The sequence below is a fragment of the Aquarana catesbeiana genome, linkage group LG01 (assembly GCF_042186555.1).
Source record: "Aquarana catesbeiana isolate 2022-GZ linkage group LG01, ASM4218655v1, whole genome shotgun sequence".
Taxonomy (NCBI): domain Eukaryota; kingdom Metazoa; phylum Chordata; class Amphibia; order Anura; family Ranidae; genus Aquarana; species Aquarana catesbeiana.
The window spans coordinates 349,757,012-349,775,692 of NC_133324.1; the positions used below are offsets into that span (position 1 = coordinate 349,757,012).

Sequence of the window (18,681 nt, forward strand, 5' to 3'; positions counted from 1 at the left end):
TATAGCAACTGTGGGGCCCATGACAATTTTATTAAGTTCTACCTACAACCATGAGCTGTGGGTTTGCACCAACTAGTACATTTCTGTTTTGAATTTATGTAGCAATGGTGTAAGATTAAATTTCTAGATAGGCTTAGAGGTTCTTGACGAGATCTTTATGGCAATTCAGGCAGTTTGGGATGATGAATAATTGGTGCTTTTATGTGCCGTCTGTGTATTTTATTGTGCCTTTTTGTTTGTTTTAAAGCGAGTTTTTAGTGAACTTGGTATACGGATAACGCTTTTCCTGTTTAAGGCTAATGCACACCAAACAGTTAGGCGTAGAGGTTGAGTGATTATTGGAGTGGCTGATATTCACATTTTTCAAATAATTGGTATCGGTCAGAAACTTACCGATTATTGGTCAGCCCAAACCCGAGTGGCGTTCGCAGCCCTGTATTGCCAGTCCTTCCCCCTAAGCTTTCACTAGACGGCAGCTGGTATCACAGGGCTGGATGGGGGGCAAGAGTGGGAGCTGCTGGAGTTAACTTTTCACATTAAACAGTAGGTGATTAGTTGCCGGTTGATCCTAGCAATGAAACACCATCCTGGTAATGTGAAAAGCCATCTCCGGCAGCTCCTGCTCCCTCCTGCATCCAATACTGTGATACCAGACGATCTCTGCTCTACTGTACACCTTTGTAAGGTAGGAGAGTTCTTTCTACACGTGTGTGTGTGTGTGTGTGTGTGTGTGTGTGTGTGTGTGTGTGTGTGTGTGTGTATGTAATATATATACACAGAGAACACCAGGGGGAGGGGGGGGTGGAGTGCTGGGGACAGGGGTCACTGCTATGGGGGGAAGTGGGACAGAGGATACTGTTTTGGGGGTACAGAATATTGGCACCTGTCATCGGCCTGAAAGGCGGAGCGATAATTGGTATCGGCTCCGAAAAAACGATAGCAGTATATCCCTAGTTAGGAGTGCTTGTCCCATTTTTACAGGAATGTGCAACTCAAATAATTTTGTATTAGTTGGCTTCATGGATGTAGGAGTCTGAGTGCAAATTAAAGTATGTTCAGCTTGATGTTTTGCTGCAGTTAAAGTACTGAAATTGTTGCTAAATCCATTTCCTGGCTGTTTTATGAGTAAATAAGCATTGTATTTCCTTGTATCAGGTACTGGTCTGCATATTCCAATTGCTGCTCTGCAGCTAAATGGAGGCCTTTCGCTGACTGGCCTGAATCCTGCCCTTTCAGGTATAAGCATTAAAATTAAAAAAATAAAAATAAATAAAAAAATTTTGATGGATTTCTGATAATAAAAAATGACTTGTATTGTTATGATGTATTTTTCAGCTCTTAACCCGGCTTTGAATTTGGCAACCCAGTCATTTTCTTCACAGTGTTTCCCACTATCACAACTCTTCAATCCACAGACCATGTAAGTAGGACTCATATGTAACATTTGTATAATGCAGTAGTCTTTGGAGTTTTAAGAAATGTAAAATGCCTGTTAGTGCTTAGATGCATTTCCATTTCTAGATGCCTTCATAGTCAGTGTTTTAATTCTCCCTATAGAATTTTACTGTGTGGGGGGGAGAATATTTTGAAGGACATTTCTCAAGATTTTCAATAATTTATTAAACAGGAATTTAGAAGCAGTGGGGAGAGGGCGCTTCTTTGACCTAAAGGATTAATTACCCTGCCTACAATCCAAGAATTGTTTGGTTTAGTATGTGTCGGGTAACTGGTGGCCCCCAACATCCTGACATATTTTGATGTTAAAAGTATAAATCAAAGTAATTCGGCTTTTTTTTTTTTTTTTTTTTTTTTTTTTTTTGCTGCATAGAAACTTGTGATGAGAGAATTTTGCAAGCTGTCATTCCTGACCTCCATCTGAAAAAGTTGCCCTGTCTTTGAGACGCTGACCTAAAAAACTAGCATGCAGTTGTGTACAAGTATACCATCGCAATCAAGCAATAATCCACTTCCCATCAGCACTCAGGAATGGTCTAATGTTCAAATGAAGTAAAATAGTCCATTACACACATAGCTGCTACTATAAAAGCAATTGTCATATAAATAAGGTGTTTAATGTCCAAGGAAAATAAACACTAGCAGCGCTGAAACAGTAGGGGACTCAGTCTACATACTGAAACACCTTATATCAATACTGCATCCTTCAAAGTAGAGCTGACACACTGCTGGTAAATCACGCCAGGTTGATTAAACACATCAGTTGTGTACATCTGTTAAATCAGAACTCCTATTCTATGTATAACAGAGTGCAGCGCCTATAATCACTAAAAAACAGCATAAATACAAGTCCAAAAACCTCCAGTGTGAATCAGATGTCACCAATCAGTGTGAATGATAAATTCAGCATAGATGTAACTGGTGTGCCCAATCCCTAACACCAACGGACAAATCAGCCTCTCAAATATGAATCAACCTTACAAATATGAACCTTAAACGAGCAGGAAAGTCAAAGTATTCCCCTCTGGGGAAAGATCTGAACAGACCCACTGCCAAACTCAGCTCCTGGTTTAGTGCTTCAGTATCAGATTTTCTGGGCATATGAAATTAGAGAACCAGACTAATAGTGCTCTCCGTTTTAAAATTTGACACAAAAGGATAATAACACACTTGGTGTAAAAGCACTGCCCCCAATGCATATAACAAGGCATCCCACCCAGGACATAATGCGTACGGAAGGTGGAACCATTTGGATGATGTCACCCGCGGCTATCTCAAGATCCTTTTGGATTGTATGCTATCACCTTGATGCATGTACTGGGGGCAGTGCTTTTACAGTAAGAGTGTTTTTATCCTTTTGAGTTTTTTGTGCCAATAAATGCTAAAACCGAGAGCATTATTTGTCTGTTTCTCTGATTCCATATGCCCACCGAGTCTGAACCACTACACCCCAATCGGCAGTGGTCCTGTACAGGATGTTGATTCCAGGGGCCTCAAGCTTGAATTCTGCTTGCAGCCCCCTCCTATGTATTCCAACCTGCCTGTGTCACTACATAGATTAGCATTTCTGTGCTGCCCTTCTGTTCAAGCATGTTCACAGTTCCCTAAGACCCCTTGCACACTGAGGCGCTTTTACAGGTATGTTTGCGCGAAAAATAGCGCCTATAAACTGCCTCTTCTGCAGCCCCAATGTGAAAGCTTGAGTGCTTTCACACTGGTACGGTGCTCTTGCAGGACTATACACTGCTCCTCCACCGCCCCTGAAGTGAATGGGCGCCGCTTTCAAATTGCCCGCACCGCCTCCAGTGTGAAAGGGGTCTAAATAGGTGGTGCCTGCCCCATTGGATATCAAGACCTTTTTTTAAATGTTTTTTGTTGTGTTTTTTTTCCCCCATTTTGTCTTTAGGTAACACTTGGAAATGCGGATCTACTGACCAATCGAGATGCGTCTTTGACTTGCTAAGTTGCACAGATGTGGTGTATGGACTCATCAGTTTGTGCCCTAATTGAAGAAGTACACCCAGAAATATAAATCCATCCTTGAGCAGATATCTTGGAAGGTGCTTGTTGGGGGATGTTGAACCGTTTCTTGAAGACCTGAGTCACTGTACATTGGGGAAAGCAGCCTTTTGTAAATATGTTCTTTTGGTGAAATAAAACAGTTAATGTTCTTCGACTATTGTAGCAATTTCCCCAGTGTTTTGTAAATATTTTTTCAATGTGCTGTGTAGCAACAAGGTTGTCTTTATGGTTATTGTCATAACAGCGTGGTACTGGAAGGGCCTAGGACTGTTGATTTTGTAAATAGGCGATTGGTGCAATCTCTGTAAATACAATATGTAATAAAAATTGTTCCAAGTATAATACAGAAAGTGGATTTATTTGAACATGGGACCCTGAAAATTTGAGGTTTCTTGAAACACAAAACAATGGTATACTTATTCTCATCTGTGCTGCACCATATGGAGCATACAGTGACATAAAATTGCTTCCTGATCGCTTGTATGGATTTTCTATCGGAATAGTCAAGATACTCCGTTTTGATGTAGTCGCCACACCTTACAATCTGACCATACAATCTTGTACAGTAAACTTTAGATCACCAGCACTGTGTAATATGAGCACCTACCTAATCTAACAAATTTGTATCCAGTCAGGCAGGCTCTTGCACTATGTAGCTTTTGGTAGGTATAAAGAGTGTACAATCAGATTGTAAGCTGTGTGGTGAGCTTTAGGGTAGAAATACTACCTCAATACCAGCAGTTAAAGTGTGCACTGTAGCATAGAGTTTGCTCTTACCTAAACAGTATGTTGTGAATTTCCTTACTCTCCTACTGTCACATGAATATAACTGCTGTCTAAAAGTCTTTGTTCTTACAAAACCTTACTGGTGCCAATTTTTGATCCTGCACCACTTTATAAGTTCTAGTTTTTGTATTTGTTGATCTGCTTCTATATTGTTGTAGGTGGAAATGACAGTATAGAAGATGTTAGGCTGAGAAATGAGAATCCACTCTAGGTAGGAGTGGGGTAGCAGGGGCAACTTGAAATGAAGGGGTATTTGAAGTTTGTGAGGCTAAACCCTGTCATCTGTAAGTATCTCTAGGACCTTCTTTGTGTTGTATTTGCCACCTTTCTGTGTAAAGCATTTAGTATCATTATATCCTACTTGCCCCTAAAACGCAATGTGTAGTCTTTTTTTTTTTTTTTTCTCTTGCAAAGTACCGAAAATGTCTTTTGCGTTTTTCAATTACATTTGTTAATGTCCAATTTTTTTATTCTTTAGTAAAACAAAAAAAATAAAATAACGGTTATTATAGCAACTGTTCGATTTTCTTTTATTTATTTTTGCTGTATCTTGGTTATATCTATGCGGCATGTTTGTGAAGAGCTGTGGTAGTAAATGCATCAGCCGACAGCAAAACCAGTCCTTTTAAAGCAGTGGTCATCAACCCTGTCCTCAGGGCCCACCAGCAGGCCAGGTTTTATGTATTACCATGGGGAGATGCAGACTAGAATACTGCAATTGCTGAGCAGCAAATGATATCACCTGTGATGTATTTCAGTTATCTTGCAAACCTGGCCTGTTAGTGGGTCCTGAGGACAGGGTTGACCACTGTTTAAAGGATAAGCTAACCTTTACAAAAAATAAAATCAATGCTATTTTTTTATTTTTTTTTTTTGCAGGTAAGTATGCATTTTATTATATATATATATATATATATATATATATATATATATATATATATATATATATATATATATATATTTTTTTTTTTTTTGTAATGGACTTGTAAATCATTGCACCCACAATCAGCAGATCATGGGTGTAATACCACGTTCCTGCAGACTGTGTACCTGTCTGGCCGTACCTCTGATACAGCCAGGCAGTTACTGTGACAGGAAGACTTAACCTCTTAGCGCCGGTGCCTCCCGTCCCATTAGGAGGTTTATGGTGCCAGAGCTTGGCTTAAGATCACATGATTCGAAAACTCCCGATTGCATGGAGCAATCAGGAGCTTTCGGTTAGGCAACAGTAACTGTGTCAGGAGCGTGCAGCGTGCATGCTCTCGGTGCAGGTGTAATTGCAGCAATTCACACAAATATGTGGCCCCTCGGCACTAAGGACCAGGCGCTGAGAGACCGCATATTTGCATACAGCCAGCGCCAAGGGGTTTATGAACTACCACTACTACAGCTGCAAAGGCTGTCAGACCTTGTAGTTTTCTGATTCACAGAACACTGAATAGATTTTTACAGATGTGACAGCTAGTGGGAGAGTGAAGATCCCCTGCTAGCTGTCAGACCGGGGTTTCGGGGGCCCGGTGCATCTTTAACCTGTTACAGCCTGAATATGGGTGTAATGTTATAAAAGGTGAACTTATCTTTGACTGCCCCTTTCAGACAGAGCAGATCCGCCTGCTCAGCTAGGGATATCCAGCAGGCAGATGACAGGTCTGTCTGCTCTGCTATGCAGAGCGGACATTGACAAAGCCCTCCTCTATATGGGGCGGTCAGATGAAAACAGACTGCATGTTCGTATTTCCATCTGATTGTCATCCGATCCACCAAACTGTTGGCAAATGTATCCCCATCTGTCTGTTTTTCATGAGATCGGATGCTGGCGGGTGACGGTGGACACATGTCATCTGCCGCCCCATAGAGAAAAATGGGTGGTCAGATCGGGTCCGCCTAAAAAAACAGACAGGTGAACCCAATCAGTCTGCTGGTGTGAAAGGGGCCTAAAGTGGAACTACATGGCATATTATGAGAGCCAAAAAAGCAATTTCGTTCATTTTTAATATTCAAAGCAAGCTCGCCTATCCATCCATGATTTATTTTGTTGAGTAATGTAATGTAGGTTTTTAATAATTATAGATTTACAAGAGCTTAGTAATGGTTTTTGTTAATTGTGTTTATAGATGATCGGTTTTGTGTGTGTATGTATATATATGTATGTGTGTGTGTGTATATGTGTGTGTATATATATATATATATATTAGAGAGAGAGCTGGACAGTGGCCTAGGGTGTGCTGAGGTCAGTAGGCCTAAATGGGTGCATACTTAAGAAATTGGAATTAAAGAAGTGGTGAAATGAAGGGAGTGGGTGGGGTAATCCGAGAAGCTAAGCCGACAGAAAGGAGGAGCAGGGACAGACCTTTTAAAGGCGAGGCTCCTCCCACAAATACAGGCGGGCCTGCGCCCCGCCTTTATATTGTTATTTTTATATATTTAATATTCTGTGTAAATTGGCAGCGCCATATAAAAGTACCTGTAATATACAGTACTGTGCAAAAGTTTTTTTAGGCAGGTATACAGAAATCTGTCAAGTAAGCCTGCCAAGGAAACAATGCAGCAGATGAGACACCTCATGCTTTCATCCCCTCAACAGTGAAAAATGTTTAACTGTGCCATCTGCACAGAACTGGTGCGACCCAGGTACACCCATCTACAGAACTGTTCAGAGAAGTCTTGCCGAAAATGGTCTTCGTGGAAGAATTACAGCCAGAAAGCCTTACCCCCCCTAACGTGGAAATGACACAATAAGTAACGAGTGTCTTCAGGCAACAATGAAGCATGGGTGCAGATTTCGTTCATGTTTGGGGCTGCACGGAGTTGGAGAATTGGTCAGAATCGGTGATGTCCTCAATGCTGAGAAATACAGGTGTCCTGCCATAGGCATGTGATTTGTCCCAAATTTATTCTGCAGCAGGACATCGCCCTCAAAGTCAATGTCATTAAGGCCCCTTTCACCCGCGTGTTCCATTTTGTCCATTTTTCATCCATCTAATGGACTAATGAAAAACAGACATCAATGCAGTTCTATGGAAAAACAGATGATCATCACTTTACATTTGTTTTTTTTCCATAGAGATGCATTGATGTCAGTTTTTCATCAACAGAATGCCCCTGTGAAAGGGGCCTAAGAAATGAACTCCATGATGATGAGATCGGGGCTCCGTGGGGGCCAAACCATCCCTTCCAGGACTCTTTGTTCTTCTTTACACTGAAGATTGTTCTTAATGACATTCGCTGTATGTTTGAGGTTGTTGTCCTGCTGCGGAATAAATTTGGGGCCGATTATATGCATCCATGATGGATAAGTATCTTTCTGTATTTGTCAGTATTGAAGACACCGTGACCCTGACCAAATCTGCAACAACATTTGAAGAAATGCAGCTCCAAACTTGCAGGGAACATCCACCACGCTCCACTATGTTCAGCGTAAGGAAGAACAAGGAGTCCTGAAAATTATAGTTTGGCCCTCACAGAACCCTGACCTCAATATATGATGAGACAGAAGGATTATAGGCAGCCTACATCCACAAAAGATCTGTGGTTCCTTCCACAAGATGTTTGAAACAACCAATATGCTGCGTTCCTTCAAAAACTGTGCAAGTGTACCTAGAAGAATTGATGCTGTTTTGAAGGAAGAGTGGTCACACCAAATATTAATATGATTTGTATTCCTTTTCTGGTCCTTTTACTTTCTATTGCGGTCTTCAGTGCTTTTTGTGGCTGGTAGGGATGCTCGGTTGGCGTCTCTCTCAGCTGCCTGAGGGGCAGGACTGCAGCCAACGAACATCGGCACTACTTCCGGCAGATGTGGGTTGTAGTTGCAGCTAGATGTGCACTCTCAGCAGGGAAGCCCTCTGACACCTCAGGAGTCATCGGTTGTTAAGGAGCGAGCCGGCAGCTACGTCTTTAACCAGCTACTCTTCAAATAGAATTTAAATCGGTCGATAATTTTTCAACCGATCTGAATTCGTATCGTTCCGAAAGTTTGGAATTCGCTAGAACAAAACAAAGTTAAACGTAACAAATTCCAAAATTGGAGGCTGTGGGACACATGGTTTGAGGGGCAGGAACCTGTGGAGGCTACCTCCAAGCAATCTCTGGGGTAAACCAAATGCAAGCTCTGCATAGGTAGGGGGCAATGGTGACTCAGCCCTTTTCTTGTGTGGCTATAAATTATGGTGTTCCACCTTTTTTCTCGTTTCCTACTTGGGGTTCCTGTGTGAGATGGACTTTTAAGGTGACAAAGCATGCAATCAATGTGATCAGGAAGGCTTACAAGGCCACTGAGTCTGTTTTTTTTGTTTTTTTTTCTTCTGCCTATTGCAGGAAAGAATGGCTGACAGGAACAAAACTGTGGCACCCAAGAAAAAAAATTTGCAGATTGCACTACCAAAATGAGTTCTTGGAACAAGCATTTATGCCGTACCTGCATTAGCAATTTGGTGATGGATGAATATGCGCTAGCATGTAACAGCTTGATAACCACCATAAAGAGGAATTATCCACAACATTTCAGACATTTAGGACTTTTGTTAACTGAGGCACAAAAAAAAACATCCTCCAAGACTGCACCTCCACCCAATCTGGCTGCAGAACCTTTGCCTATGTTTTCTGGTGAGGATATGGTTGGACAAGGAGATGCAAGGACGAAACCAGTGACCCTGACGTTTCGGGTTCCAATTCTGATAGGATATGCCTTCCTCTGGGCCTTATTCACTATCACAGATATACCTGGAGGAAGTAAATGAGCTCCTAAAAGCCATTTGCAGTATGACGCTCTAGATGTGGAAGAAGTAAAACTACATTTAAGCAGATCTGGCTTGATATATCCGGGTTTACAAAAGGAAAAAATAAATAGAGTGATTCAGGTACACAAAGTGCTGCCAAAGGCTGTCTTGAAGCAATGGGAAACTCCAGAAGGAAACCATTTTTTTTTTTCCAATAGATTGATGAAGACCCAACGTTTGTTTTGAATAAATGCCTGAAGCTAAATGCCCCTCTTGCTAACATTTCAAAATCATCGGTTCTAGCATTTGAAGATATAAAAGCACTCAAGGATCTGATGGACAAGAGGAGTGACATCTTACTGAAATAGGCCAGGGACTGCTATGGCTGGTCTGAAACCAGGTCTTGCTACTACATGCATAGCAAGGAACTTGGAATTTTGACGGCTGCTTCAGCAGAAGCAGAGAGAGTATCAGCCAAGATTTCAGCCTTGGTAAATTCAGCTTGGCAGTATCTCTGGCTTAAAACCTGGATGATAGCTGTTGCATCGAACATGTTTATGTAACTTAACCTTTTCAGGGGATTTAGAATTTTGGTTCAGGCTTCAACAAACGGCAGATAGTAAAAAAGCCTTCCCAGAAAGGAAGAAGAGATTCTTCAAGAAAAATCTTTTCATGGACAAGGACGTCATCAAATGGAATAGAAGGAAAGGCCAAAGAAACACTGGTCAGGACAGAAGGGGAAAAGAAAGCCAAAACCCAGTGACTACATAGGACTGGTAAAAGGAAGACTGGAGGAATTCGTCCCACAACGGAGAAAGATAACCTCCAGCAGTTTTGTGCTTGGTTTACTGGAACATGATTACAAACTGGAATTTGATCAGCAATCACCGTCCAGATTACTTATAGCAAATATGTCAAAGGACTGGGAAAAGGCAAGAGGTCTACCTCTCCTGGTCGGGTAGTTGGTGGATCAAAGAGTACTGATTCAATTGTTCCAGACAGAAAAAGGAGAATGGTTTTAGTCACAGATGTTTGAGGTAAAGAAACCTTCATGCAAGGTTCGATTTATATATTTTATTGTAAACCGGAGACCCCTGAAAAAGACAATAAGGAACAAACGATTCAGGATTTCAGTCAATCTTTTCAGTCGGAGATCTTCACCAAAATTGTTTTATGGCAACATTAGACCTTCAAGAAGCATACTTGCATATTCCACTAAGCAAGGTCACTGAAGTTTCTACAAATTACTCTTAAAATTGGCTCGGCAGTGTATCATTTCCAGTACAGAGCTCGGCTGTTGGGTCATTCCTTGGCCTTGAAAATCTCTTCCAAAATCTTGGCTAAAGCCCTAGCACCTCTGAGATTCTGAGGTGTCACAGTAATTCCATATCTAGATGATCTCCTGGTGACAGAACCTATGAAGGATTGTTTAATGAAGGATATTTGGTTGGTTCAGGAATGAATGACCAAACTTGGCTGGTTAATCAACCTGAAGAAATCCAACACAATACTTTCTCAAATAACCCCTTTTACTGCTGTTTTCGATTCCACCAGTCATAAGGTATTTTTGCCAGAAGAAAAAAAATACAGAGGCCCTGAGATATGAGAGAGACCTTTAAGTTGTCAAGCCCAGGGTTTGGGGATCAAGTCCTCCAAGAAGTGGTCTCCCCCTAAGGCTTGGTTCACACCTATGCATTTTTTAGTGCGTTTTCAGTTTTGCAGAAACACACTACAGTCCATTTAACATGGTTTCCTATGGATATAGTTCACATCTGCTTTTTTTTTTTTATTTTTGGAAAGGGCCAGAGACTTTTTTCTAGTTTTTGGTTACCAGTAACTCTAGTTCCAGTAGTCTTCCAGGACAGCCGACTTTCCACCCTTAAAATGTTTTTTGACATGTTTTGTGGTAATGTAATGTTTTTCAGATTTGGTCATTTGTACACGTTTACTGGATGGAATGTCTAAGGGACTTTTATTTTTTGATTAAATGTGTTTCCTGCCCAAGGGGGGAGAAGCCATATCTCAGGAGCTCTCTTGGAAGTTTTTTTTTTTTTTTTAAATAATATGTAATGTAACATTAAAATAATATGTAATGTAATATATAACATGCCATACTTACCTGCTCTGTGCAATGGTTTTGTACAGAGCAGCCCTGATCCACTTCTTCTGGGGTCCCCTGTGGGCACTTCTGGCGGGTGACCTTATAGAAAGCCGTTTTTAGAGACTATGGAGACACTCGTGCGTCTCAGGCTATAGACCAGACAGTATGGCTCAGCCCCGCTCCCTCACAAAATTTGATTGACAGCAGCAGGGAGCCATTGGCAAACATTCTAGAAAGTTATGTATGATAAAAGTGAGTCTTTGTCATTAAGAGTTCATGTATGTTTTACAAATAATTTGTCGGAGGGATGAGCTGCAGCTTTGTTAGACTGTGACTGTGTAAGAGCGATGCATGACCATTAAAAATAGTCAATGTTGATTGAGTGAGTGAGGTTATGCTGTAATCTGGAGTCCCTGGACAAATAATGTACATTTCAACCAGGATAATAAACTATTGTACGAGGTGTGGCAATTTAATTCTCAGAATGAACTAAAAAAAAAAACATTTTTGTTCAGGAGCATTATCATGGTGGAGAATCCACTTGGCAGGCCAGAGTCCTGTTCTTTTCCTCTGAATAGATTCCCGTAGCCTTTTCAGAATTTCCAATTGGCAATATTGATTGACCGTTGTACCAAGTTCTAGGAACTCATAGCGAACTATCCTCTGGTGATCAATAAAATACACCAGCATGCGCATACTTTTGCATTTTTGGATATCCACTTCTTAAACCGCCTATGCCTTTCAAAAACTCTTGATTATTTAATGGAATGTTATAGTTTCACTTGCACTTTTGCCAATTTTCACACAAAATTTGAAGTTATTCCACTGCTTCAGATTCTTGCCATTAATTTTCCATCAACCGCGCAACACACACATGTTATTTCTTCTACTACTCCATAAAGACTGAGTCAGCTGGTCTGCGACCCAGGTGAGTGCGAGTTATAACCTGTCAGAACACGCTGAATTTGAATGGATGTGTTACTCATCAGCATAGTGCTATTTTGGGAATTAAATTGTCACACCTCGTAGTGACAGTAGCAAAATTCCAAACCTGCTAATACTATTATGCCCCAGGAGTCAACTGAGTATCTAAAACCACTGATTTATAGCAGTGATGGAGTCTGATGTGTTAGAACCATTGATTGGAATACACCTTTTTTCTGTGCAGTCCTTGTTTCCTTCATGTGATATGCAGAACCAACAATGGGGCAGAATTCCCTAGAATAGTTATGTCACCCACCAACTTCCACTGTTCTAGTTATTGTCAGATGGGGAGATCGTATGATGTGTGTGGGGGGGGAGACTACCCCCCCCCCCCCCCCCTCCGACAATGACATCAATGAAACCTGGTGGATAACATTACTGTTTTAGGGAATTCTGCTCCATCTTCGACCCTGCACATCACACAGAGGAGCTGGGACTTTGCGGTCACATGAGCACATAGGAAATGAAACAAGGAAAGGTATAATCGTAAAGTACAGGACACAGGCTTCATATTCATAAACACTGGGTTATAAGCTGATTCAGGTGATTGGAGAGTGGCAAATCTTTTAACCGGTTTAATACCGGGCCTTTTCACCCCCTTCCTTCCCAGACCAATTTTTAGTTTTCAGCGCTGTTGCACTTTAAACGACAATTGCGCGGTCGTGCGACGTTTGTACCCAAACAAAATTGACGTCCTTTTTTCCCCACAAATAGTGCTTTCTTTTGGTGGTATTTGATCACCTCTGCGGTGAGAAGAGTGACAATTTTGAAAAAAACACAATATTTTTTACTTTTTGCTATAATAAATATCCCAATTTAAAAAAAAAAAAAATTATTTTTCCTCAGTTTCGGCCGATACTTTTCTTCTACATATTTTTGTTAAAAAAAATCGCAATAAGCGTATATTGATTGCTTTGCGCAAAAGTTATAGCGTCTATAAAATACAGGATAGATTTATGGCATTTTTAAAACAAAAAATTTTTATTTATTTTTTTTTTACTAATAATAGCGGCGATCGCGATTTTTTTTTCGTGACTGCAACATTATGGCGGACACATCGGACACTTGACACATTTTTGGAACCATTCACATTTATACAGCGATCAATGCTATAAAATTGCATTGATTACTGTGTAAATGTGACAGGCAGTGAAGGGGTTAACCACTAGGGGGACACAAGGGGTTAAATGTGTTTCCTAGGGAATGCTTCTAACTGTAGGGGGCGGGGACGTACAAGTGGAGGAGACCGATCAGTGTTCTGCTGTTCTGGGAACACAGATCGTTCTCCTCTGAGCTGACAGGACGTGGATCTGTGTGTTTACATGCACAGATCCACGGTCCGGCCCGGTTAACGGGCAATCGCGCGATGTCTGCCGGGCACACGCACCGGGTCCGAGCAATGTGGCGGGAACGCGCGCGCGCGCCCCCTAGGCTGCCGGGAACCCGAGGCCGTCATATGACGTCCACCCAGGATGGGAGATCCCATCTGTGGACGTCATTTGACTATAGGCGGGTAGGAAAGTGGTTAAGGACATGCCCCTTGGGTGTCCCCTTAAAACTATACCCCACTCTGTGAGTCCTAAGTTTTTTGCTATTGTCCTAAGGCAGTTGTTCTTACTGCCTTAGGACATGCCGTTGACCCCTTGATAAAATTTCCCAAGTTGTGGGGACTCCTAACAGTAAAATTTTCATAGCGTGGGTTGTCAGCACCCAAGGCAAGACAATTTGAGCCCCTAACCCACGGACATTTAGCGCTCCCTCAGTCCCTTCCACTCGTACAGTAATAAAACCCCTTATGGTACATTTTATGATGTACTACTCTCTCTTTGTTCTCCTTTCCCTTTTATCTCTCTCTATCCTAATGTCTTTTTTTTTTCTAGCCATATTTCTCTCTTATTCTTTCCCTCCCTTTTTCTTTGTCCTTCCCCCTCTTTTCCTCTCCCTTCCATGTATTCTCTATTTTTATTCCTTCTCTTACTCCTTGGTGGGGAGTTGGGATGAGTGGCGGTGCTGGTAGGGGGTGGGATCAGTGGCAGTGCTGGGGGGAGTTCTGATCAGTCAACTTAGGTGCTCTTGATCAAGGTCATTTGCTGATCTGAGAACTGTAGTGGGAACTTTTAATGGCAACTCTAAACACAGGTAGTGTTACTCACTGTGTCTCCAGCTCTGTGGTGTCTCGCAGCAGTGACACCTATGCCAAAATCAGGAAATAGGGTCTCCTTCAGCCCCTCCCACTTCACATTCCTCACCCAGTCAGCTGACCTCTAGTCTCTGCCCCCCAGCCATGCCGTGAACTGAATGGGCAGCTGCGAAGAGGCTGAGTGGGTGGCTGCGGGCTCCAGGAACGGCCCAGCTGGGCGGCCACAGGCTCCAGGGACAGCCCTGCTAGGCGGCCGCGAGAAGGCTGGGAGAGCGGTGAAGGCTTCATTAACAGCCCAGGATTCTTTGACCCCTGGCAAATCGTCATTTGATCCCGAGGGGGTCCCAACCCCCAGGTTGAGAACTACTGTCCTAAGGTGATGGATCAATTCTCAATTACGTAGAAATCACTCTTACCTTAACCTCTCAAGTCCCAGTACCTTTTTGAAACAACACTGGGATCAGGTGCTTTTTAAACACATTCCAGGCTGCTAAACCGGCCGAGTGTGTGTGTGTGTGTGTACATTTGTAAAGCTGACTGTCGGCTTTCAGGTGGAAGTGATATGGGCGGCTATGAAGCCACCCGATCACTTCCACAACTCCGGTAACATGCTGCACCCCCTCCCCTGCCATATATACTGGGCTTTGCTATCCCACATTCGAGTGCAGTGCAGTCATGGCAGGTGTCACTGGAAGGGGTGGCAGGAGCTCTACGAACAGCCATTTGTAGATCCTCCCTCCTGTAAGTGGATCAGGAAGCAACATTTGTTACGTCACTTCCTGGTCCCATGCTGTCATTACCCAGGATCATTTCCCCAGGAAAGCAGCTGATGGAGAATGATCTGTGTTCAAATAGCTGCAGTGAATTACAAGGGAGACATCCAGGACCCCAGATGTCTCCATAAAGAGAACCTGTCACCTGTATGCTATCAAATAGGGAGCTATTGACTATGTGATAGCAATAAAGTTATTTAAAAAAAGTTTAAACATTTGAAGAGACAGATAAAAAAAACAAAATTGTATTTGAGCATCTACGTTTGAACGGCAATTGCCCTACACATGTTACATATTGTCGTACACACTGGAGTGAGATCAATAATTCTAGGCACATTATTTACGGTTAAATTTAAACTGATGACCTGTATGGGATTTTACCAATTCAACCCTTAGTAGGTACCTGAATGTCCTCAGGTGAAAATTGTTATACCAGGCTCATAGCTGCATTTGCAGCTATGAGCCTGGTATGAAAGTTTTCAGCTGGCAATGGGGTTAACTGTAAAAGTGATCCAAGCGGCCCAACTGCCAACCCATCAATTTTACAAGGTGCAAAAGGGCCCCCCTCACATCCCTGCCATTCCCGGGACCACCACACATGGTTTGGCTGGCTGAGCACAAAGGAGAAGGCGGGACATCAGTTCCTCCCCTTCTTCTATAATAAATCCTTTCGGAATCGACAAGGGTTTTTTTCACTTCCAGTTTTGGATTTTTGTTTACACTCCATTACTGGTCAAACAAGCATCTAATCAAACTGATATCTGTTTGATCAGATGCTTTGGAGGGTAGAGGAGGGATAGAGTACCTGCCACTTCCCATGCTATCACAAGGGATGTTTTTCATTGCTTGTCATAGCAATAGTTCAATTAAAAAATAAATTAAAAAAAGTATAAAATAATACTAAAACAAAATGGTAGATCCTGTATTGCTGAAAACATCAGAGTGGGAGCAATAATTTTAGCACCAGAGCTCACGTTTAACTGTAAACTGGTATCCTGTAAAGGCTTTTAAAGCGTTACCTACAGAAATTTTTAGGTACCATAGTTTGTCCCCATTTTCTGGGCATGCAAAATTTTAAATCTTGACATGTTTGGTATCTATTTACTCGGTGCAACGTAATCTTTTATATTTTACCAAAAAATGTACAATCATATTTGTGTGTAATAAAATACATTTAGATTTATTTTTTCCTAAAAAATTGTGTTTGATGAACGGCTGCGCAAATATCATGTGTCATAAAAAATTGCAACAACTATCACTTTATCCTCCAGGGTCTCTACTGTCAGAAAATATGTACAGGGGTCCCCGGGTTACAAACAAGTTAGGGACTGTAGGTTTGTTCTTAAGTTGAATCTGTTTGTAGGTCGGAACAGGTACATTTTTTAAGTGTAGCTCCAGCCAAAAAAACTATTTTTAAGCTTTTTGGATAGCATAGGGAAGGGTTAACACTCCTGTAATGTTTGTTTTGCTGTCTGTGCCTCTGTTCAGAAGATTTCACCTCACTTTCTGTCCCATAACAATTGGATTTTGAAAATTTTGGGTTGTTGTGGAAACAACCCTTGGTGATAAAGCATCAGTGGAGGTACCTTTTCCCCATAATAGCTCTTACAGGAGTGAATTTCCCTTCCTAGGGCTAGATTTCCTCTCACTTCCTGTTGTCTCCCTCCGTTTGTAAGTAGGAGTCGTTTGTAAGTCGGATGTTTGTAACTAGGGGACCCCCTGTATAGGAGGTTCTAAGTAGTTTGCTAGCAAAAAAGAAATTCAGATTTTAACAAGTATGTAAGAAATATCAGAACTGGTCTGGGCAGAAAGTGGCTGTAAACCCTTACATATACCCAGTGAAGTGACTAGCCTCAAGTGATACACAAATCCTTCTACATAAGTTGTACCTGTTTATCTGCAGCCTTCTCTTCTCTACCTCCATTTAAAATACAGACTTTGTGCAGCTTGTCTGCCTGAATGGGGGGCAATGTCTGCCAGGCTTATTCATATTCACTGCAATATCTTAGCTACTAGGTGTATTAGAAGGGGGGAAATGTATGCAGTATGTGTAGGGAGGGGGACAGTGTACAAGGGGTACATTTTATTTGGGATACTTCCCAGGTTATGTTCTTCATAGTTACTAATCAGAATATTAAGCCACACCCAAATAATGATGCTGTGTGCGCCACAAGTCGGTGTATCCCTGAAACTAATTTTCAAGTCCTAGACCTCTGAGGTGTTTCTAATCTGGCTTGCTTCCAGGGAGCCCTTTCTTGTTTTGCATAGGGACAAGGTAGTCCTTTATCTCTACCTAAGGCATAGTTGCCAACAGCCACGGATTGCCTGGGATATTCCTGGAAATCAGACAGATGTCCTGGGCAGAATCCCGAAAATTAGCCACTGGCGTACCTACAGGGGTCCGGTGCCACCCTCCTGTCACACTGACTCACACCCACCATATGGCTTCTTTCAGTCTCCAGTCTTGTCCCAGCTCAGCTTATGATTGTGGGGTCAGCTGAGGAGGGGCTTGGTGTTTGCTGTGCCTCATGACGCCGCTGGACTGCCCCTTCTGCACAGCTTTTCTCTGTGTTATGGAAGGATAAGGGCCGTGAGGTGGTGAGCAGGGAGAGACACCCGGTAGCACGGGGCAGGCACCCATGCCTGCCGCAAGAAAAGCAACAGCCGCGGTGAGTCCTTCTACAGAAGGCTGTCTGCTGACTGTCCTGTGCTGAGCCTGACTTCTCAGTGTCACAGCCATGTACTCAGGAACTTCTGTGTGCCTGTCCCCCACTGTCCGGTCCCAGTGTCTTCCCTCCCAGGACTAAGAGTCTCTGCTCCAACCCCCAATACACATGTCCTTACCAGCCCAGCTCTGATCATAACCCCCCTTTCACCAATGCTATTTACTCCCTCAACTCCATCCCCCCAGCTCTGCACACACCCCCTCTTCTCCATCCCCCCTGACTCTGCTCACCCCCTCCTCTTGTCCATCCCCCCAACTCTGTTCACTCCCTTTTCTCCACTCCCCCTAACTCTGCTCACCCCCCCAACACTGTTCAGCCCTCCCCCCTTTTTTCCACCCCCCCTCCAATTTTGTTAACCCCCTCCTCTTCTCCATCTCTCCAACTCTGCTCACCCTCCTCTTCTTCATCCCTTCAAGGGAGACTTCTGGAGATCTGTACAGTTCTATGCTGGCAAAAGGGGGCGGTGGAAGGGATTTGAGTCTGTACTAAGGTGGGGGGAACCAAGGAAGGGTGGTCTGTTCTAAGAGGGGGCTTGTATTGAGGACGATCTATACTGAGGATATCAGCTGGCAGTAGGGTCTGTACTGAGCAAAGGGGTCTATACTTTGTGGAGAGGGGGGTCTGTACCCCTCTGCAGTGCAGTGTTAAACCCAGTTTATCACAGTCCCTGCTTTCTGTTGCCATCACTAAGGTCTCTTTCATATGATGGGTCCAATCAAGTCCGCCTGTCAATTTTTCAGGCAAACCTGATCAGATGGTCCATTCACTGAGGAGGGTGTAAACAGATCAGCACACCAGAACAGGTAGATATAGGACAGCAGCGTCCTTGCACCTCTTTGCACGTTGAGGAAACCACTTCTGTACTATACACGGTGCCCTCCTGACCTCCTGTATTGTGCCCTACGTGCTTCTGAAGCCCTGTACTGTGCCCTCCTGACCCCCCTGTCCTCTGCCCTGCTGATACCCCAAACACTAC

General features: G+C 42.8%; 1 protein-coding gene across 1 annotated transcript in view; it reads left to right on the forward strand.

The window, feature by feature from the left end:
• The window catches only part of RBM23 (RNA binding motif protein 23), a 40,582-nt gene extending 35,808 nt beyond the window's left edge, over positions 1–4,774 (forward strand). The window contains exons 12-14 of the mRNA XM_073632477.1: positions 1,156–1,236; positions 1,336–1,420; positions 3,362–4,774. Coding sequence (XP_073488578.1) covers positions 1,156–1,236; positions 1,336–1,420; positions 3,362–3,365 — 170 coding nt within the window. The 3' untranslated portion in view covers positions 3,366–4,774. The remainder of the gene's footprint in view (positions 1–1,155; positions 1,237–1,335; positions 1,421–3,361) is intronic.
• Positions 4,775–18,681: the final 13,907 nt, after the last annotated feature.